This window comes from Oncorhynchus kisutch, linkage group LG25 (genome assembly GCF_002021735.2).
Source record: "Oncorhynchus kisutch isolate 150728-3 linkage group LG25, Okis_V2, whole genome shotgun sequence".
NCBI lineage: Eukaryota > Metazoa > Chordata > Actinopteri > Salmoniformes > Salmonidae > Oncorhynchus > Oncorhynchus kisutch.
The window spans coordinates 666,148-689,771 of record NC_034198.2 but is presented as its reverse complement, the minus strand read 5'-3'; the positions used below and the strand labels follow the sequence as shown (position 1 = coordinate 689,771).

Here is a 23,624-nt window from a genome sequence, read left to right as displayed (position 1 = left end):
TACATATGAGATGAATAATGTAGGGTATGTAAACATTATATTAGGTAGCATTGTTTAAAGTGGCTAGGGATGCAACCGTTCAGGATGCTCTCGATGGTGCAGCCGTAGTACTTTTTCAGGATCTGGGGACCCAGGCCAAATCTTTTCAGCTTCCTTGGGGGTAAAGGGTTTGTCATGCCCTCTTCATGACTGTCTTGGTGTGTTCGGACCATGATAGTTTGTTGGTGATGTGGAAACCAATGAACTTGAAACTCTAGTAGATTCTTTTATATCTGGTCTGTATTGAACCTACCTTCTGCACCTGCTTTCTGACTCCCGGCTTATACATAACAGAATAACACCTCAGCAAGATGGAAGTAGCAGAAGATTCAACCCTCTTCCAGATGGTTAACGAACAAGGTCATCTATTTTTATCAGCACCGCGAACGTCTGGCAAAACTGGTTACGACCATGGAGGAGGTTCTCTGCGTTCTCCATACCTATATCAAAGGTTCTCTTACCACGGGTCGTCACAGTGAGCCAGACGCCCAGCCAACCCAGCTGTCCGGCCAGGTCAGCGATGCCCGACTGTCCTTTCGAGAGAAATATGATTGTACTCGATCAAAATGATGTGGCTACCTACTCCAGTGCTCCTTCTATTTCGTCCATCAGATGGGAGCCCCCACCACTGAGTGGTCCGAGGTTTCCCTGGTAATTTCCCTGCTGACCGGAGAGGCGTTGGAGTGGGCTATGACCATCTGGGAGAGAAGAGAGGAGGAGCTGGGTGCATATGAGAGGTTCATGGCTCTGTTCAGGGCGGTCTTTGCCCATCCTCCAGATGTCAGAGAGGGAGGTGAGCTTATTTTCCAGCTCCAGCAGTGTGCCCAAACCACTGCAGAGTACACCCTCACCTTTTGCACGGTGGCAGCCTTCAGCAGATGGAATGAGCCAGCAAGCCGCAATCTTTTCCACAATGGACTGTGCGAGGAAGTCCAAATGAAGTTGGAATGTCAGGATGACAACATATCCTTGGACGCTCTCCTCTCAATGGCCATCCATCTGGATGACGTTCTTCGGGAGCGCCAGTGTCTACCTCGCAACTCGTTTCCCTCCATTGGCTGTCATGAGACAGAGCATAGACCCATGAAGGTTCACCGGAGACAGCTGGGGCTCTGTCCCTACTGCGACCAGGAGGGGAACCAGCTTCAGCAGTGTCCGGTGCACCCTAATCCGGGGTCCACTGGAGCAGAGGGGCGGCCCTGTGATCTTCCGTCTTCCAGGGTAGGCGTGTTTATTCCATTATCATTGTTTTCCGCCAAACCTTTTATGGTTCCTATTTCACTGGCTGGCTGTCCCTCAAGTGTTGTCTCCACAGCTCTAGTAGACACAAGTGCCACTGGGAACTTATTCGACCAGGCCCTCGCCTCCTCCCTGAACTTCACATCATATCTGCTCTCCTTTTCCTGTCCAAGCACCTGTACACAAGGTAATCCTTGGCCTCAAATGGCTCCAACGTCACAACCCCATCATGGTCGAGCATGAAAATCACTACCTGGGGCCCAGGATGTCAGAAGACCTGCTTCCCTGTATACTGTGGTTCCACGCCGGTTGAGAGTACTGTGAGTGCCCACCAGCCCATCAATCAATTCTCCCATATCATTGGCCCCGTGTTTTGGCCCCGTAGTTGTGGACATCCGCAAGGCTCTGGAGATGGAACCTGCTCCTGTTACCTGCCCTCCAGAAACCATCTACGTTCCCTTGGGGGTTAGAAATCTGCTGTTGACCTGGGCACACACATCCCTCGCCGCTGGACACCCAGGAATCACCCGCACCACCCAATCCCTCTCAGAGAAGTACTGGTGGCCCACCTTGGCACAGGATATCGCCCGTTATGTCATCTCATGTTCCATATGTACACAGTCCAAATCTTCCCGGCACAAACTCCTTACCGTGCCACAGCAACCATGGTCTCATCTGTCCATTGATTTCATCACTGACCTCCCCTCTTCTGATGGTTACACTACTATTATGGTTTTTGTGGACGATTTTCTAAATCCTGTCGTTTTATCACTCACTCTGGTCTCTCTACCACTATCCAGGTCGCTGAGGCACTGTTCTACCATGTGGAGCACTATGGCTCTATGGCCTTCCGGATAACGTCATCTCCGACCGTGACCCCCAATTCACGTCATGGGTATGTAGAAGCTGGGTGTCACAGTCAGCCTCCCTTCCTGGGACCAGCCTTAGTCCAACGTGCACGTGGAGAGGATGAACCAGGAGCTGGGAGGTTCCTTAGGAGTCCCTGTCAGAACCGGCAGGGCTAGTGGACCCGGTTCCTTCCCTGGGCGGAATACACCAATAACTCACTTCATCACTCCTCCACAGGGCTGTCTCGCTTCCAGTGCATTCTGGGGTACCAGCTGGCCCTGGCCCCATGGACCTGAGCCAGACCAAAGACCCTGCAGTGGACGAGTGATTCCGGTGCACAGAGGAGGTTTGGAACGCATCCCACGTGAGGCTCCAACAAGCCACCCGTGACAGAAGGAGCAGGCGGACAGCCACCACAGTGAGGCTCCCATGTTCCATTCTGGTGATTGCGTCTGGCTCTCCACCAGGAACCTCCTGCTCCACCTGCCCTGCCGGAAGCTGAGCCCTCGGTTTGTGGGGCCTTTCAAAGTCCTCCGGAGGGTCAATGAGGTTACATACCATTTACAGCTCCCCACTGACTACCGGATTTCACAATATTTTCATGTTTCCCACAGGCCAGTGGTTTCTGTTCCCCTGGCTGATGCCGTCCCCCACGACACCCCTCCACCACCCCTGGACATCAAGGGAGGCCCCGCCTATGCTGTCAGATCCCTACTGGACTCCGGACATCATGGGAGTCGACTACAGTACCTGGTGGACTGGGAGGGGTACGGTCCAGGGGAGCGGTGTTGGGTTCCTGTGGACGCATTCTAGATCCCAACACCATCCGAGATTTCCACCTTCTCGGTCCGGACCGGCCTGTTCCTCGCCCTCGGGGCCGTCCCTCTGGCTGGTGACGTCGTAAGGCTGGAGCCGCACGTTGGGGGGGTACTATCACGTCTACTCCTGCTCCACCACCCCGGTGCTCGACATCGCTGGTTTACTAATCACCGGTCCTGGCAACCCATGATTACACACACCTGGCACACATGCGCCTCATTAGGCAGACATGAACTTCATCACTTTCCTGATTACTTCCCCTTTATTTAGCCCTCTGTGTTCATCAACACTTAGGGGTTAGTGATTGTCTCTCACATTCAGTACTCTTCACATGTTTGTGCTTTTGTAACTCACCTTCTGCACCTGCTTTCTGATTCCCAGCGTATACGTAATATTTAGGGGTTTGAAATTAAGCATTTCACCGGCACGTGACAAATAAAATGTGAGTTGATTTTTTTACAACGTCTTGGCCAATTACGCTAACAAAAAGCTAGCAATTTGATAGTGCATCTGTTACATAAGCAATATTGTGACAAGATGGAAAAATGTAGCTACCTCTATATTGCTTACACATCTACTCAAGTGCCTATAGGCAATAGGGGTGTCTCTGGCCCTCTCCCAGTTAGGGCGAGTGATGAGCTCTACAGCAGTCTCACAACTCAATCACTGGTTGAAAACTGTTTTCTGCCCCTACCAAAAGATAGAATTTGTAGATAATGGGCCCTCTTTCTGGGACTCACCCACAAAGAGGAGTGACGGACTCCATCCTAGCTGGAGGGGTGCTCTTATCTTATCTACGAACATAGACAGGGCTCTAACTCCCCTAGCTCCACAATGAAATGGGGTGCAGGCCAGGCAGCAGGCTGTTAGCCAGCCTGCCAGCTTAGTGGAGTCTGCCACTAGCACAGTCAGGGTAGTCAGCTCAGCTATCCCCATTGAGACCGTGTCTGTGCCTCGACCTAGGTTGGGCAAAACTCAACATGGCGGTGTTCACTTTAGAAATCTCACTGGAATAAAGACCTCCTCCATTCCTGCCATTATTGAAAGAGATTGTGATACCTCACTTCTCAAAATAGTGCTACCTAATGTTAGTTCCCTCACTTCCAAGGCAGTTATAGTCAATGAACTGATCATGATCTTGATGTAATTCGTCTGACTGTTACATGGCTTAAACCTGATGAATTTGCTGTGTTAAATGAGGCCTCACCTCCTGGTTACACTAGTGACCATATCTCCCGTGCATCCCGCAAAGGCGGAGGTGTTGCTAACATTTACGATATCAAATTTCAATTTACAAAAAAAAAAAAAACGTTTTCGTATTTTGAGCTTCTAGTCATGAAATCTATGCAGCCTACTCAATCACGTTTTATAGCTACAGTTTATAGGCCTCCTGGGCCATATACAGCGTTCCTCACTTAGTTCCCTGAATTTCTATCGGACCTAGCAGATAATATTCACATTTTTAATTACTTTAATATTCACATGGAAAAGTCCACAAACCCACTCCAAAAGGCTTTCGGAGCCATCATCGACTCAGTGGGTTTTGTCCAACATGTCTCTGGACCTACTCAATGCCACAGTCATACTCTGGACCTAGTTTTGTCCCATGGAATAAATGTTGTGGATCTTAATGTTTTTCCTCATAATCCTGGACTATCGGACCACCATTTTATTATGTTTGCAATCGCAACACATAATCTGCTCAATCGCCAACCAAGGATCATCAAAAGTCGTGCTATAAATTCTCAGACAACTCAAAGATTCCTTGAAGACCTTCCAGACTCCCTCTGCCAATCCAAGGATGCCAGAGGACAAAAATCAGTTAACCACCTAACTGAGGAACTCAATTTAACCTTGTGCAATACCCTAGATCCAGTCGCACCCATAAAAACATTTGTCATAAGAAACTAGCTCCCTGGTATACAGAAAATACCCGAGCTCTGAAGCAAGTTTCCAGAAAATTGGAACGGAAATGGTGCCACACCAAACTGGGAGTCTTCCGACTAGCTTGGAAAGACAGTTCCGTGCAGTATCGAAGAGCCCTCACTGCTGCTCGATCATCCTGTTTTTCCAAATTAATTGAGGAAAATAAGAACAATCCAAAATGCATTTTTTTATACTGTCGCAAAGCTAACTAAGCGAGGATGGCTTTCACTTCAGCAGGAATAAATTCATGAAGTTCTCAAAGGAAAAGATCATGATCATTGGAAAGCAAATTACGGACTGAGTTTTGGAGGAATCTGCATACTCCTCCAAAACTCAGTTGTCCTGAGTCTGCAATACTCTGCCAGGACATAGGATCAAGGGAGACACTCAGGTGTTTTAGTACTATATCACTTGACACAATGATGAAAATAATCATGGCCTCTAAACCTTCAAGCTGCATTCTGGACCCTATTCCAACTAAACTACTGAAAGAGCTGCTTCCTGTGCTTGGCCCTCCTATGTTGAACATAATAAACATCTCTCTATCCACCGGATGTGTACCAAACTCACTAAAAGTGGCAGAAATAAAGCCTCTCTTGAAAAAGCCAAACCTTGACCCAGAAAATATAAAAAACTATCGGCCTATATCGAGTCTCCCGTTCCTCTCAAAGTTTTTTGAAAAAGCTGTTGCAACTCACTGACACTTCCTGTCTCAGCCTCCAGTATTTATGCTGCAGTAGTTTGTGTCGGGGGCTAGGGTTAGTCTGTTATATCTGGAGTATTTCTCCTGTCTAATCTGGTGTCCTGTGTGAATTTAAGTATACTCTCTCTAATTCTTTCTTTCTCTCTCAGAGGACCTGAGCCCTAGGACCATGCCTCAGGACTACCTGGCATGATGACTCCTTGCTGTCTCCAGTCCACCTGGCCATGCTGCCCCAGTTTCAACTGTTCTGCCTGCGGCTATGGAACCCTGACCTGTTCACCGGACGTGCTACCTGTCCTGGACCTGCTGTTTTCAAATCTCTAGAGACGGCAGGAGTGGTAGAGATACTCTTAATGATCGGCTATGAAAAGCCAACTGCCATTTACTCCTGAGGAGCTGACCTGTTGCATCCTCGACAACTACTGTGATTATTATTGGACCATGCTGGTAATTTATGAACATTTGAACATCTTGTCCATGTTCTGTTATAATATCCACCCGGCACAGCCAGAAGAGGACTGGCCACCCAGTTCCTCTCTTGGTTCCTCTCTAGGTTCCTCCCTAGGTTTTGCCCTTTCTAGGGAGTTTTTCCTAGCCACCGTGCTTCTACACCTTCATTGCTTGCTGTTTGGGATTTTGGGCTGGGTTTCTGTACAGCACTTTGAGATATCAGCTGATGTAAGAAGGGTTATATAAATACATTTGATTTGAGGGGCTAGGAGTTGGTTTGGAATGTAGGGTATAGCTTTATTGTATTAAACATGTGACATTTCTAACCATTTAAATGAGTATACAGTGTGCAGCGAGGAATACACTTCAGGGATGTAAAGGTAAATGCCATCTTAAATAAATGCATATATTCACACATAGGAGAACACTTGCAAACACGCACACATACATGCCACATAGACAATGCATTTGCAAACATGTACACAGTCAAGCACATTGCAGAGATAATTATTTTGGTTGCCCTATAGGACCGTACATCACACTCACACACAATACTCGCTTCCATGCTGCTAGAAGACATCTAATTTGCTTCCTCCGTGTTTCCATGGTGACCAGAGCACATTCATATTTTCCAAGGTGAGCAAAGAAAGTTTTGCTGGATTGTATGTTTTGTGAAAGCTTTTTTTCTGATTGGCCAAGAGAAAATAAAAGAGTGATTTACTGTGCAAATGAAACATTTCCTTACCCATGAACTTGATGCCCAGTTCATCAGCTGCTCCATCCAAGGACACAGAGCATAAGAAAGGGAGAAAGAAAGAAAGATAGAAAGAAAGATAGAAAGAAAGAAAGAAAGAAAGAAAGAAAGAAAGAAAGAAAGAAAGAAAGAAAGAAAGAAAGAAAGAAAGAAAGAAAGAAAGAAAGAAAGAAAGAAAGAAAGAAAGAAAGAAAGAAAGAAAGAAAGAAAGAAAGAAAGAAAGAAAGAAAGAAAGAAAGAAAGAAAGAAAGAAAGAAAGAAAGAAAGAAAGAAAGAAAGAAAGAAAGAAAGAAAGAAAGAAAGAAAGAAAGAAAGAAAGAAAGAAAGAAAGAAAGAAAGAAAGAAAGAAAGAAAGAAAGAAAGAAAGAAAGAAAGAAAGAAAGAAAGAAAGACACAGAGGGGGAAGAGATGGAGAAAAAGTAAGGTAGAGCGATATACACAGAGAGATGGAGATGGGCAGAGGGAGAAGGAAAGGGGGAGAGAAAGAGAGTGGGAAGACAATACAGCGTTATTGAACAGCGTTATATGAAACAGTCATAAACCTCACTCATGATTTACCCACTGGAGCACTGCAGCTATATTACTAGAACCTCCCTAAAATACATTTTCATTGTTATTGAGACAGACAATAGGCTTTACAGACCTAAAATGCCTTTCATGTTCCAAGTCCACAAAATAGGGATGTTTTGGGTGGACAGAGGTTAATTGTGACCTAGGTACTAGTATAAAAATATGAGTAGCATAACCAGTCAAGGGTGGGGAGAAGGGGGAGGTGAAGACTTCAATGAAAGATGACAATGTCATGGTTTGTTATGTGATTGAAACTTGCTCCGTACTGGCCTTGATTTCGTTTTTTCATCCCAGCCAAATGATCATTTTTCGTTCCCCACTTCTCTGACCCCAACCTTATGTTTATTTCAATATTAATGTTAGTTATCCCCAGTTCTTCTGTTCACAAGACTGTCAGTAAACACACACACACACACGTCCCTCTCTCCCTGCATTCAAGTATTTTCTAATAATCTCTGAGCTGGGGTGATAGATAAAGAGGAGCACCCGTGTTCCCTTCATCCTGACGTGGCCCTCCTCCCCCTTTTCACGGCACTGTAATATATTCTCATTTAAATTCAAATGAACCCCCACACTTAATTGCTTTTCTGACAGAGGTGGTCTGGGTTTTTAAGTAGAATGTGGTTAGCAGGGCCTGGTGACAGATTATTTAGTTGCCACAGTCACAGAGAGAAGAAAAACTCCCTAACAGCATGAAAACAGTCTGTCAGATGGATTTTGACTGTATCACAGGAAAATCTGTCAATGTCATACTAGTCATAGTTCCTTAAAACCTCTTAGAGCTCGGGACAATTTTTTTCAACATTTTGTTAAAAATCGCGCAAAATTTCAAGGTCCTGCTACTCATGCCAGGAATATAGTATATGCATATGATTAGTATGTGTGGATAGGAAACACTCTGACGTTTCTAAAACTGGTCAAACCATGTCTGTGACTATAACAGGACGTGTTTAACATGCGAAACTCCAAGGAAAACTGTTCACCCCCCCCCAAAAAAAGATCAATCCGCCAGTTGGCTGTATTGTCTATGGCCTGCGAAAATATATACCTCCCAGTTTACAAGTCCTACAGCTTCCACACGATGTCGCCAGTCTTGGCAATTTCCTTGAAGTTGTTCCTTGGTCAAACGAAGAAGAGACACTTGATTTCATCCGGTACACGACAGGATGTTTTGGAAGAGAGAATTATCGACCATCATTTCAAGACGTGGAGCTATTGAATAGACATCGCCCCGCGATCAATTTGATCGATTATTAACGTTTACTAATACCTAAAGTTGGAATACAAAAGTAGTTTGAAGTGTTTTGTCAAAGTTTATAGGCAACTTTGTTCATTTAAAAAAATGATGTTGCGTTATGTAAAAAAAGCTTTTTCCTGGATCAGACGGGCTTCATAAATGGACATTTTGGTTATACATGGACGGATTTAAATCGGGAAAAAGACCCAATTGTGATGTTTATGGGACATATAGGAGTGCCAACAAAGAAGCTCGTCAAAGGTAATGAATGTTTTATATTTTATTTATTTCTCTTGTGTAGCGCCGGCTATGCTAATTCTTTTGTTTACGTCCCCTTCAAGTATTTCGGGGTGTTGCATGCTATCAGATAATAGCTTCTCATGCTTTCGCCGAAAAGCATTTTTAAAATCTGACTTGTTGGCTAGATTCACAACGAGTGTAGCTTTAATTCAGTACCTTGCATGTGTGTTTTAATGAACGTTTGAGTTTTAGCGAGTACTATTAGCATTTGGCGTTGCGCATTTCCATTTCCTGTTGGCTAGGTGGGACGCAGACATCTCACTTATCCTAAGAGGTTTTAATATACGTTGTTTCCCAGAAAATAAATGTATGTTACAATTTACAATAAAGTTATCTTTATAAAGGGTACCTTTAATGTAAAGTGTTGCCGAAATGTAAAATGGCCAAAAAATTAAAACACATTGTATATACACACAGTTTTTTTTACAGTATTATACAATAAAACTAACAGTAAAGTGCTGTATGAATTATTTACAGTAAATTGCGTTCAGAGCCAAAATCACACGGAGAGAAGCCCATCAATGGGGCAGCAGGTAGCCTAGTCGTTAGCGTGTTGGACTAGTAACCGAAAGGTGGCAAAAGCAAATCCCCGAGTTTACAAGGTGAACATCTCTCGTTCTGCCCCTGAACAAGGCAGTTAACCCTTTGTTCCAAGGCTGTCATTGAAAATAATAATTTGGTCTTAACTGCCCTACCTAGTTAAATAAAGGTAATAATAATAATAATAAAAATGGCGTGAAATTTGCGTATGAGAGTAGCGTGTCAATTCACATGCACTATACAGGCACTACAATTCATATGCCAAAGTAATTGTCATGAAAATACATAATATAATATAATATATGTTCGCTATGTAGCCCCAGGGAGTTGTTGTGAGTTCCTTTTGATTCACCTTGGATATCCTACTGGAGCTGTGATAAAAGGTTGTTTCTTTGCTAGCTCACAAGGATATTGTAGCTAATAAACCCAAGTAGTTTATAAACAACTAAGTCTCATTCTTCTACATAAACAGTATTCTCTCTTGAAATTGGAGTCCTCAAGTTTTCCAGCCATAGCCTGACTATATGCCGATCAAAATCATAAAATGATTTTCAAATATGTAGCCTATTTGACTGATAAACAGCCCAAAACATTTTAAACTGCATCTTTTGTGTACTTAGAATACGGAAGATCATAACAATTCATTTTCTACTAACAACCAACTCAATTTTTCTATTTATTTTACCAGTAGACGTGAGAAACGTAGACTTGCTTTATAATTTGAAGGGCTATGACGCAGTTGGCTCATGTGGCCTGTCGGATTTCTCTCATTCACTCATATGCATTCTATTTCCAACGTGAGCACCCTTGTTCACGCTCGTAAAAAAAATGCTTTTCATTTGAATTGAGCTTAACTGGTAAATTATTCCCTAAATTCCAAATAAACGTTGGTTTAACAATATATAATAACATTCATGTAAAGAAGTGGCTGTATTTTGAATGGTACTGTAACCCCACAGAATACGGTACCTCACTGTATTTTGAATGGTACCCCACAGAATACGGTACCTCACTGTATTTTGAATGGTACCCCACAGAATACGGTACCTCACTGTATTTTGAATGGTACCCCACAGAATACGGTACCTCACTGTATTTTGAATGGTACCCCACAGAATACGGTACCTCACTGTATTTTGAATGGTACCCCACAGAATACGGTACCTCACTGTATTTTGAATGGTACCCCACAGAATACGGTACCTCACTGTATTTTGAATGGTACCCCACAGAATACGGTACCTCACTGTATTTTGAATGGTACCCCACAGAATACGGTACCTCACTGTATTTTGAATGGTACCCCACAGAATACGGTACCTCACTGTATTTTGAATGGTACCCCACAGAATACGGTACCTCACTGTATTTTGAATGGTACCCCACAGAATACGGTACCTCACTGTATTTTGAATGGTACCCCACAGAATACGGTACCTCACTGTATTTTGAATGGTACCCCACAGAATACGGTACCTCACTGTATTTTGAATGGTACCCCACAGAATACGGTACCTCACTGTATTTTGAATGGTACCCCACAGAATACGGTACCTCACTGTATTTTGAATGGTACCCCACAGAATACGGTACCTCACTGTATTTTGAATGGTACTGTAACCCCACAGAATACGGTACCTCACTGTATTTTGAATGGTACTGTAACCCCACAGAATACGGTACCTCACTGTATTTTGAATGGTACTGTAACCCCACAGAATACGGTACCTCACTGTATTTTGAATGGTACTGTAACCCCACAGAATACGGTACCTCACTGTATTTTGAATGGTACTGTAACCCCACAGAATACGGTACCTCACTGTATTTTGAATGGTACTGTAACCCCACAGAATACGGTACCTCACTGTATTTTGAATGGTACTGTAACCCCACAGAATACGGTACCTCACTGTATTTTGAATGGTACTGTAACCCCACAGAATACGGTACCTCACTGTATTTTGAATGGTACTGTAACCCCACAGAATACGGTACCTCACTGTATTTTGAATGGTACTGTAACCCCACAGAATACGGTACCTCACTGTATTTTGAATGGTACTGTAACCCCACAGAATACGGTACCTCACTGTATTTTGAATGGTACTGTAACCCCACAGAATACGGTACCTCACTGTATTTTGAATGGTACTGTAACCCCACAGAATACGGTACCTCACTGTATTTTGAATGGTACTGTAACCCCACAGAATACGGTACCTCACTGTATTTTGAATGGTACTGTAACCCCACAGAATACGGTACCTCACTGTATTTTGAATGGTACTGTAACCCCACAGAATACGGTACCTCACTGTATTTTGAATGGTACTGTAACCCCACAGAATACGGTACCTCACTGTATTTTGAATGGTACTGTAACCCCACAGAATACGGTACCTCACTGTATTTTGAATGGTACTGTAACCCCACAGAATACGGTACCTCACTGTATTTTGAATGGTACTGTAACCCCACAGAATACGGTACCTCACTGTATTTTGAATGGTACTGTAACCCCACAGAATACGGTACCTCACTGTATTTTTAAAGCACCTAAAACGTTTGAGCACTACTGGGTGCATGGTATTGTTGCTTCTGGCTCATTAACCTATTTTGAGGCGTGCCTTGTAAGATGCTACATTTGTTGCACACTTTAGTGAGAGTCTATAACTGATGTAGTGCCAGTCAAAAGTTTGGACACACCTACTCATTCAAGGGTTTTTCTTTATTTTCACTATTTTTTTACGACATCAAAACTATGACGTAACACATATCATGTAATGGAATCATGTAGTAACCAAAAAAGTGTGAAACAAATCAAAATATATTTTAGATTTGAGATTCTTCAAAGTAGCCACCCTTTGCCTTGATGGCAGATTTGCACACTCTTGGCAGTCTCTCAACCAGCTTCGTGAGGTAATTACCTGGAATGCATTTCAACAGGAATGCCTTTTTAAAAGTACATTTGTGGAATTTCTTCCTTCTTATTGCGTTTGAGCCAATCGGTTGTGTTGCGACAAGGTAGGGGTGGTAAACAGAAGATAGACCTATTTGGTAAAATACAAGTCCATTATATGTCAAGAACAACTCAAATAAGCAAAGTAAAATGACAGAATGTCAGTTGTCATGACTCTCCTGTGAAGAGCCGGAGGATCGGGTTATGTGGGTCCGCTCTACAGCGCCCTCTCCCTCCGCATAGGGGGAGAGGGGTGAAGTTGGTAGTTTTATGACGGTTGTAAATACCTTGTAGAAGCTCTGCTTTTGGGCTGGCTTGAGCAGGGGAACCTTGCGTGAGCTGCAGGATTTTAATCCATGACGGCGTAGTGTGTTACTAATGGTTTTCTTTGAGACTGTGGTCCCAGCTCTCTTCAGGTCATTAACCAGGTCCTGCCGTGTAGTTCTGGGCTGATCCATCACCTTCCTCGTGATCATTAATGCCCCATGAGGTGAGATCTTCCATGGAGACCCAGACCGAGGGTGATTGACCGTCATCTTGAACTTCTTCCATTTTCTAATAATTGCACCAATAATTGTTGCCTTCTCACCAAGTTGCTTGCCTATTGTCCTGTAGCCCATCCCAGCCTTGTGCATGTCTACAATTTTATCCCTGATGTCCTTACACAGCTCTCTGGTCTTGGCCATTGTGGAGAGGTTGGAGTCTGTTTGATTGAGTGTGTGGACAGGTGTCTTTTATACAGGTAACGAGTTCAAACAGGTGCAGTTAATACAGGTAATGAGTGGGGAACAGGAGGGCTTCGAAACGAACAGGTCTGTGAGAGCCGGAATTCTTACTGGTTGGTAGGTGATCAAATACTTATGTCATGCAATAAAATGCAAATGAATTACTTAAAAATCATACAATGTGATTTTCTGGATTTTTGTTTTAGATTCCGTCTCTCACAGTTGAAGTATACCTATGATAAAATTACAGACCTCTACATGCTTTGTAAGTAGGAAAACCTGATAAATCGGCAGTGAATCAAATACTTGTTCTCCCCACCACTGTTTTGGGCTTGGTTCCTGTCATTTTCATGACGTACTTTATTTTGGGTGGAAAAATAAAAATCCCTATTACGTATTCCTGCACCTGTCTACTATCATTATACAGCGTGACAGTTGTTTTGAGCTCTCATTACGGACGGTGAACAACGTAACTGTATCTCTGAAAGTTTATTATCAGATTTACATCTAAATGTTGTGGAACTTACATGCTTAAATATGAAACTATTTGTGAGAAGATGAAATGTGATGTTAGCCTTCTAAATGAGAATTGTTTTTCATATAACAGTTTTAACCAGACAATGAGCAAGACATTATGTCGGCCCCTTTTGCCAGAGTTTAGAAAAGGAAATGCTAAGAAAATGTACATTAGACCAGAGAACGTGAGGACGCAGTCCACACACTGAAATGGTTGCCATTTACTGTACATGGGGACCAGTTATGTCGAGCGCTAGCTGAATGCGTCACAAATGGTTAAGACATTGCTGGGTTGCTATGGACGTGTAAAATGTTTCTATTTCAAAACATGTATCCATTATTTTACCAGGTAATTTGACTGAGAACATGTTCTCATTTGCAGCAACGACCTGGGGAATAGTTACAGGGGAGAGGAGGGGGATTAATGAGCCAATTATAAACTGGGGATTATTAGGTGACCGTGATGGTTTTAGGGCCAGATTGGGAATTTAGCCAGGACACTGGGGTTAACACCCCTACTCTTACAAGTACCATGGGATCTAACCTCTTTGGGATAGGGGGCAGCATTTTCACTTTTGGATAAATAGCGTGCCCAATTTCAACTTCCTGCTACTCATGCCAAGAATATAAGATATGCATATTATTCATAGATTTGGATAGAAAACACTTGTTTCTAAAACCGTTTGAATCATGTCTGTGAGTATGACAGAACTTATGTAGCAGGCAAAAACCCGAGGACTAACTGTTCAGAATATATATATTTTTTTTCCATCTCGCTTCCATATTTTGTCTTTGCCATTGGAAATGTAATATAAATATACTTTCAGTTCCTACATCTTCCACATGATGTCGCCAGTGTTTGGAATATGGCTGAGGTTATTTCTTTGTCTTAGCAGGAAGTAGGCCAACTCGGAACGGGGGACCCTTTTGTGAGGTGCACGATGTGTAAAGCAGAGCTTTTTTCTTTTCGTTGATGTATTGAATACAGATTTCCCCGTCTACAATTTGATCGATTATTAAAGTAAAAAAATACCCAACGTTGTATTACAAAAGTAGTTTGAAATATTTTGGCAAAGTTTATCGGCAATTTTTGAAATATTTTGTAGTGAATTTGCATTTTTCTAAGCTGTTTTTTTCTGGATCAAACGGGCTTTATAAATGGACATTTTCGACATATATGGACAGAATTAATTGTACAAAAGGACCAATTGTGATGTTTATGGGACATATTGGAGTGCCAACAAAAGAAGCTCATCAAAGGTAATGCATGTTTTATATTTTAGCGCCTGCTATGCTAGCTCTCTTGTTTACTACTGATTCAGATGGGTGCAGGCTATCAGATAATAGCTTCCTATGCTTTCGCCGAAAAGCATTTTAAAAATTGACATGTTGGCTGGATTCACAACGAGTGTAGCTTTAATTGAGTATCTTACATGTGTGATTTAATGAAAGTTTGAATTTTATAGCGTTTTATTTGAATCTGGCGCTCTGCATGTCCCCGGGGCAATTGGCCAGTTTAGACGCTAGCGTCTCACTATCCCTAAGAGGTTTTAATGACCTCAGAGAGTCAGGACACCCATTTAACATCCCATCCGAAAGACGGAACCCTACACAGGGCAGTGTCCCCAATCACTGCCCTGGGGCAGTGGGCTATTTTTTAGACCAGAGGAAAGAGTGCCTCCTGCTGGCCCTCCAACACCACTTCCAGCAGCATCTGGTCTCCCATCCAGGAACTGACCAGGACCAACCCTGCTTAGCTTCATAAGCAAGCCAGCAGTGGTATGCAGGGTGGTATATTAATGATAGTCAAGACATGTCACAGTGAACCTGGAAAATGTCAAGAAATTTGAACGTTTGTTCAAGTGCAGTCACAAAAACCATCAAGCTCTATTATGAAACTGGCTCTCATGAGGACCACCACAGGAAAGGAAGATGCAGAGTTACCTCTGCTGCAGAGGATAAGTTCATTAGTTACCAGCCTCAGAAATTGCAGCCCAAGTAAATGCCTCACAGAGCTCAAGTAACAGACAAATCTCAACATCAACTGTTCAGAGGAGACTGTGTGAAGTAGGCCTTCATGGTCGAACTGCTGCAAAGGAACCACTACTAAAAGACACCAATAAGAAGAAGACACTAGCTTGGGCCAAGAAACACGAACAATGGACATTAGACATGTGAAAACCTGTCCTTTGGTCTGATGAGTGCAAATTTGAGATTTTTGGTTCCAACCGCCGTGTCTTTGTGAGACGCAGAGCAGGTGAACGGATGATCTCTGCATGTGTGGTTCCCACTGTGAAGCATGGAGGAGGTGTGATGGTGTGGGGGTGCTTTGCTGGTGACACTGTCTGTGATTTATTTAGAATTCAAGGCATATTTAAGCAGCATGAAGACCACAGCATTCTGCAGCGTTACGGCATCCCATCTGGTTTGGGCTTAGTGGGACTATCATTTTGTTAGCTTGGCTATTTGACCAAGAAGGAGAGTGAAGGAGTGCTACATCAGGTGACCTGGCCTCCACATCTCCCGACCTCAACCCAATTGAGATGGTTTGGGGTGGTTTGGACTGCAGAGTGAGGGAAAAGCAGCCAACATGTGCTCAGCGTAATATATTTTTATTTGTTTAGCACTTCTTTGGATACTACATGATTCCATGTGTTATTTCATGGTTTTAATGTCTTCACTATTATTCTACAATGTATCATTTTTGGGGGGATTGTGCAGAGCTTGGTGACATTTTTGGATAGAGATTAAGAGTGAAGAGTGATAGTTGAGCATTTTTTTTAAATTTGGGGGCCTGGAGTTTTTTTCTGAATTGTTTTTAAACCATGTGACCTAATTAGGAAAAACTGGTCCCATAGCCCATGTAAACGCTTTATAGGGTCCAGAGTTTTCCTAGTTAGGTTAACATATAATGAAAAACACCAGGCCCCAGGGGGTCAAAATTGTCCCACTGCTCTGGGACTTATTGTCCCACAAGTCTGCTTGCATTTGTCAGTTATCATCAGGTATATCAGGGCTTTAATCAGGAGTGTTTCTTGGTTTCGTGTGGTCTGTGTTTGACATTGTGCATTTTGAGATGTCAGTTTAATAACTTCATAGAGAAACTCGTTGTCCAAACCTACGATGGCGTAGCTGTAATGGAATGGATCTGCTATTTGTTTTCCAGCTAAGTCCCCTCCTGTTCCTTGATTTAAGAAGTGATGACCACTCCACTCCACTACCATTGTCAACTCTCTCCTCACATGAACTGAAGCCACGTCTCATGTGCCCACTCATCCACTGGCACATTGAATGTTTCCTCTCCAAGCACTGTGTACCCCTATTAATTTTCTCTCATTACTGTATGTAGAGTCAATCACATACACAAAAATAATCACGTTATTACACATCAATAATTTTGCTCCTTGCTTGGACTAACTCATTCTTAGCTCTTTTGTCTAACTGTGTAGTAGTGTGTTGTGTTAGTCTTCCTAGTCATAACCTGTCTTGCACTGGTCAAGCCTCTTAACACCTTAACTCATGACTCATACCCTCTATCAATCAGTGCTGTGATTCCTTTCCAACAATGTAGCACTCTTATTCCCATTCCCCATAATACTGTGCTATAAATGTGTTTATTAAATGCTTTAAACTAGAATGCTATTTGGCCCTAAACAGAGAGTACACAGTGGCAGAATACCTGACCACTGTGACTGACCCAAACTTAAGGAAAGATTTGACTATGTACAGACTTAGTGAGCATAGCTTTGCTATTGAGAAAGGCCGCCGTAGACAGACATGGCTCTCAAGCGAAGACAGGCTATGTGCTCACTGCCCACAAAATGAGGTGGAAACTGAGCTGCACTTCCTAACCTCCTGCCCAATGTATGACCATATTAGAGAGACATATTTCCCTCAGATTACACAGATCCACAAAGGATTCGAAAACAAATCCAATTTTGATAAACTCCCATATCTACTGGGTGAAATTCCACAGTGTGCCATCACAGCAGCAAGATTTGTGACCTGTTGCCACAAGTAAAGGGCAACCAGTGAAGAACAAACACCATTGTAAATACAACCCATATTTATGCTTATTTATTTTCCCTTGTGTACTTTAACCATTTGTACATTGTTACAACACTGTATATATATATATATATATATATACATTGTTACAGAAGTAAGATTCATTGTCAAATGGCCTACTTTGTGTGGGTTTTAAAATTATTTCTGAATATTGTCCCCTGGTCACATTTTGGATTAAAAAAATATGTTTATATGTAACTAATACATATACTATACTTGGTACATTTTGAGTGAGTAATATAGACAAATGTAATACAATTTTTTTAGTTGAGTGTTAATAGTTTTTTGATAGCGAGGGTCTTTTACTCAATGGAAGACATGGATGTGGTGTCATATTAGAGAAGAGGTTGTGCTCTAACTGAACTTGTAATTGTAACTCCCTGCACTCTCTGTCAAAGATTTGCAAGGTCTGTACGTAGACATTTGATTACTTTCTATTCCATTTTGCCAGAACATTCCCAGAAGTAATAATAAATGTGTTGTCCAACTTCAGCTCAATTTTTAAACAACCTTGTGCGGGAATGCTCTTGCACATTTTTAAGGTAATTGTTCAGGCTGTTATGTTCCAATAGGGATCTTGAATTCAAACATGCTATACTGTTTTAGGAATGTTTCTGAAGGACTACAAGGGCTGTGAACAATTTCAGAAGCCATTGTGTTCATCTTGACCAGGGCCGGTTTCCCAAAATAAATTTAAGGGTAAGTTCATCATTAGATCCTTATTGGGAGCATCATTAAATCTCCGAACTGTTTCCCAAAACCGCCGTTAACGAAGTTGCACAGAAGACAGATCATTCTCTAATACTCTTTTGTTTTCACATTAATTCTCGATCAATAGGAAGACAAGGCATGTACTTGGGTCAGATAAGATGGAGTCCGTCTTGGGTACAAACTGGTCACAGCGTAGTCCGTGGTAACCCTCTTTACACCTGCAACAGAAAAACAACAGAAGTTAATATCTGAGGTATATGGAGGAAAAACACACTTTCATAGCATACATGTGGGTAGAGTATGTGGGCGTGAGTAATTTTACTAATTGAGCAGACACTCTTATCCAGAGCGACATAAAATCATTGCATTTAACTAAAGTAGGCAAACAAATGACATATCACGATCATTTGCAAGTAAAACCTGAGGTGAAGCCAAGGCAGATAGAATACTGGCCCACCCAATCAAGCTGGCTTTACATGTGTAAAAATATTATAACAATGAAATAAATGAACTTGATTTGTTGGTTGTGCTGTCTCCATACTAATCAGAAATATTGAACATGCAGTAGGAAGTTCCTGGGATCTAATTGGTTATATTGCAATCATATGGTTAAAATGAAATCACATGCGCATAGCCTACAGTCGGGAATGGCAAATATCAAATAGCTGATTGTCGAGTTGCATCTGCCAGTGAAAAGCACCAATAATAGGCCTTTCGCAATACTTAATCACTGGTAAAACACAAAATTCACATATTATTCCTGATGATCCTTTCAACTTATTGTTTAGTCTAGTTTATTCCCATTAGTATACCAGGACTAATCTCTTGGGACCAGCGGAGACCTTTGGCCATGTCACTGATGAGTGCACATATTCACGGTCTATCATTGGGTGATTCAGTGACACTGGATGGATGTCCCTTTTTGTAGGCCTAGATTAGATAGTTGCATTCCACACAAGGTCGTTTTTATTGATTTTAGTTTTCAGTGTCCACATGCCTACCCTGTCATTTTTTGTTGTATTAAATATTCTGATAATGTCTCCAGTGATTTAAAGAGTCGTAAAATTGCATAAATTGTGTTTATAAAAGCCAAAAATAAATTTACTGAATGTGTGCAAAGAAAGGAGAAGAAACACCAAACAATCTTTTTTGAGAACAGTGTGTTACATTATTAGCCTAATTTATGACTATCCGATCTACCCATCACATAGGCTATCTTACTTTAGTCTGCAAATGCAATGCTAGATGCATGCAATGATTTATCATAAAGGTTCATTTTTGGGTGAAAAAACAGCTCCCCAAACTTGAAACTCATGCCCCACCTATGGTGTTGTGCATTTCATTATTGTTTACTGTCAGACTCGGACAGTCGGCCTGTTTTGCTAGCTTTGTTTTGCCAGCTTTGTTGTTGTAAGAGGTAGTGTAGGTGCGCTGCCTACATGGCAATAATACAACAGACATGTTTGCAAAGGGACATTTGTGGTGTTTCTTGGTCACATGTATCCTGTGCTATATGTTGAAGGATGCAGTGTAATTGCACAATTTTCCATTTAAATCTGTTGGAGTATTTTTGCTGTAATGTTGGCCCAGTCATTTTTACTTAGGACTGGCCACACTGCAATTTATGCCTAAATTTATGCCTGACTTTAACTTTCTTGAAAACAAGCTACTATCTGCTAAATCAGTGCCATAAAGGGTGGAAGAGAAGACAAGTGCAAGTGAGTATATATATCTCATCTTCAGCACAAAGGAAACAAAGGAGAGAAATAAGACATTCGAGACGATTCAAATGAGGGGGGGCAATAATGCTAAGGAGGAGGGGACTAAAAGAGAGACAAAGGAGAAGAATAGGGCAACCCCACTGATAGCACAGTCCTGACAGTATCGTCATGTCCCAGTGGAGCTATTGGAAGGACTCACTCTCTTCTAGACCTGGTTTCAAACAGTATTCATTTTCTTACACTTTAGTAGACACTGGTCTTCACATGATTCAGTTTTGTGATATTTTAGGTTTTCTTCAAGCAAAGAGCCTCTAGCTAGCTATCGTTAGCTGGCTGGCCCCCTAGCGGACGTTATTATTAATTTCCCAGAGCTGTTTGCTTTTCTCGTTAGAGCCTAACGTTAGGCATTTTTGGCACTTTGTTCATTGTTGTTTAATAACTAGCTAATGTTAGCTGGCTGGCTAGTTTGCTAACGTTACGTGACATGTGTGGTCTTAACTTCTTATGGCTGCAGGGGCAGTATTGAGTAGCTTGGATGAAAGGTGCTCAGAGGTGCCCAGAGTAAACTGCCTGCTCCTCAGTCCCAGTTGCTACTATATGCATATTATTATTAGTATTGGATAGAAAACACTCTGGAGTTTCTAAAACTGTTTGAATGATGTCTGTGAGTATAACATAACTCATATGGCAGGCAAAAACCTGAGAAGAAATCCAAACAGGAAGTGGGAAATCTGAGGTTGGTCGATTTTCAACCCAGACCCTATTGAATACACAGTGGGATATTGGTTATGTTGCACTTCCTAAGGCTTCCACTAGATGTGAACTGTCTTTAGAAACTTGTTTGAGGATTCTACTGTAAAGTGGGACCGAATGAGAGAAGAATGAGTCAGAGGTCTGCCAGCAGTCACGTGCTGGTCTTGCGCATTTCACATGAGAGGTAGCTCCATTCCTTTGCTTTTCTGAAGACAAAGGAATTCTCCAGTTGGAATATTATTGAAGATGTATGTTAACAACATCCTAAAGATTGATTCCACACATCGTTTCACAAGTTTCTACGGACTTTGACGGAACTTTTTAACATTTAGTCTTTTATCATTGTTGTTTAATTTTAACTAGCTAACGTTAGCTGGTGTCGGCATTTGAGCTTTTATGTTTATTGTTGTATAGAGTAATGCAAGGAGAATTCAATATATTTCCAATGCAAGAACCCAACTGATGCCCCAGCTGTGCATGGCTGCATCTCACTGTAGGTTATTTGTATCTCTGTTTGTTTTTGTTTACTGTTACTATAACTAGTCTAAATATAGATTGTGTCATGCCTTTATCAGTCTGATATTTTGTTTTCTAGGCCTACTTGGTACTGCTGTTTTGTCCTGTTCTCATTCACAGTTGTGTAGGTATTCTAATCCAAACTGCTATTTTTTATTTTTGTTTGCATGCTTGAATAACTAGGCTACTACTTTCGGTATTTAGTTTGCATTATTTTGGTAAGACAGCTGTGTGTACACTATGTACTGTATTTTGTACCCTGTAGTCATTACCAAAATGGCCTTGCTTTCGTGTGTAGGTGCTGACCATTGTGCTGATACAATTCAGGCTACAGATTTTGAGCCAATCTCCTCTAACTGTCACTTCAAAAGCACTCAATCAATGGTCTCTGAGTCTTTTGTGGTATAGAGTGATATAAGCAGAATTCAATATAATTCCAATGCAAAAATCCCCCAAAATTGTGCCCCTTAACCGATTTCAACTACCCGCTTAATCACTTTACCCTGGTGCTGGGTCTGCATTGGTCATAAACAATTAATGCATTAACAAGACGGATCAGTCAGAATCATTGGCTGCATCTCAGTTTAATTCACCTAGGATACTTTAGAACACATTTATTCTCTCTCTTCTTCAAACATGTATTTAGGACTAATGTATATTATTATTATTATTATTTGACCATGCTGGTCATTTATGAACATTTGAACTTATTGGCCATGTTCTGTCATAATCTCCACCCGGCACAGCCAGAAGAGGACTGGCCACCCCACATAGGCTGGTTCCTCTCTAGGTCTCTTCCTAGGTTTTGGCCTTTCTAGGGAGTTTTTCCTAGCCACCGTGCTTCTACACCTGCATTGCTTTCTGTTTGGGGTTTTAGGCTGGGTTTCTGTACAGCACTTTGAGATATCAGCTGATGTACGAAGGGCTATATAAATACATTTGATTTGATTTTGATCAAATGTATAAGAAAGTGCCATACCCACAGAAGTACCAAACAAATCAATTGGATTCAACAATTTGATTCTGACCCAAAAACATGATCAAGTTGACAAACGGGAGGAAAAATACACTCGATAGGTGGCCAACTGTGCTCTTATTGGCGTGGGTCGAGCTCAGCCATATACACAGCCGCGACACAATACAGACCCAGCTAGAGAGCGAGCAAAGTTAGAAAGTGGATCACAGCAAAGTTAGAAATGAGTTTAAATGACCGCTGTAAGATTTAAATGGAATTTAATGGGGTTTGATGTCTACCTATTTCTAGTCTTGTTTTGACAGGTAGACTTCCAACCTCAGCTCCTCTCAAAAGCAAGGAAATAGACCGTATAATTACTCCAAAGCTGGGTGGGTGGTTATTTATAGTCTTACAAAGCTGTACATAGTAATCTACACTGAGGCACTTAAATATTTTGTCTTGGCCATTCACCTTCTGAATGGCACACATACAAAATCCATAACTCAATTGTCTCAAGGGTTAAAAATCCTTCTTTAACCTGTCTCCTCCCCCCAACCCACACTGATTGAAGTACATTTAACAAGTGACTTATGGATCATAGCTTTCACCTGGTCAGTCCATGTCATGGACAACGCAGGTATCCATAATTGTTTGTACGCTCAGTGTATATTTTATACATTTGTTAATTTTACTGATAGTCACAAGCAACAAGATTCTATCCACTTCCTCATTTCCATTGTCACATAGAGATGTAAGGAGTTTGCAATGTTGTATCTGACTCGATGGCACTGACCGTGCACTCACAGACATCATAATGGGACAGATATGTTTTTATTACGTGGCTGCTGAGTTTCAATGAAAGTGTTTGTCCACGTGAATGCAAAAGTGAAAGGGCATTTCAGTTGGTATGAAACCTGCCTGGTATGAAAAATACCTGGTACAGTATACTAAGAAGTAATGTGGATATAATGGACACTTTCCGGTAGTTAATTCAAATAATAGCCTGGTCCCAGGCTATCTGTGTGTGCTGTTGTCACGACTCCCACTGAAGTTGGCTCCCCTGCCTGTTCAGGCGGTGCTCGGTGGTCGTCGTCACCGGCCTACTAGCCGCCACCGATCCCTTTTTCCTTTTCTGTTAGTTTAGTCTTATGAGTTGCACCTGTTCCTATTTGTGTTTCCTTGATTTGCTTACCTATTTAAGCTTGTGAAGCCCGCCCTTGTTTGTGCGGGATCATTTTCGTGTTCACGTTTTGAATCTGAGGTGTTTTTGT

At 42.0% G+C, this 23,624-nt stretch overlaps 1 protein-coding gene across 1 annotated transcript in view; it reads right to left on the bottom strand.

The window, feature by feature from the left end:
- The window catches only part of LOC109869944 (pro-neuregulin-3, membrane-bound isoform), a 306,024-nt gene that overhangs the window by 114,854 nt on the left and 167,546 nt on the right, over nucleotides 1-23,624 (bottom strand). Inside the window, exons 3-4 of the mRNA XM_031805127.1 lie at nucleotides 18,553-18,626; nucleotides 6,771-6,797 (exon numbers count right to left, since the gene is read on the bottom strand). Of these exons, the coding sequence (XP_031660987.1) occupies nucleotides 6,771-6,797; nucleotides 18,553-18,626 (101 nt within the window). The remainder of the gene's footprint in view (nucleotides 1-6,770; nucleotides 6,798-18,552; nucleotides 18,627-23,624) is intronic.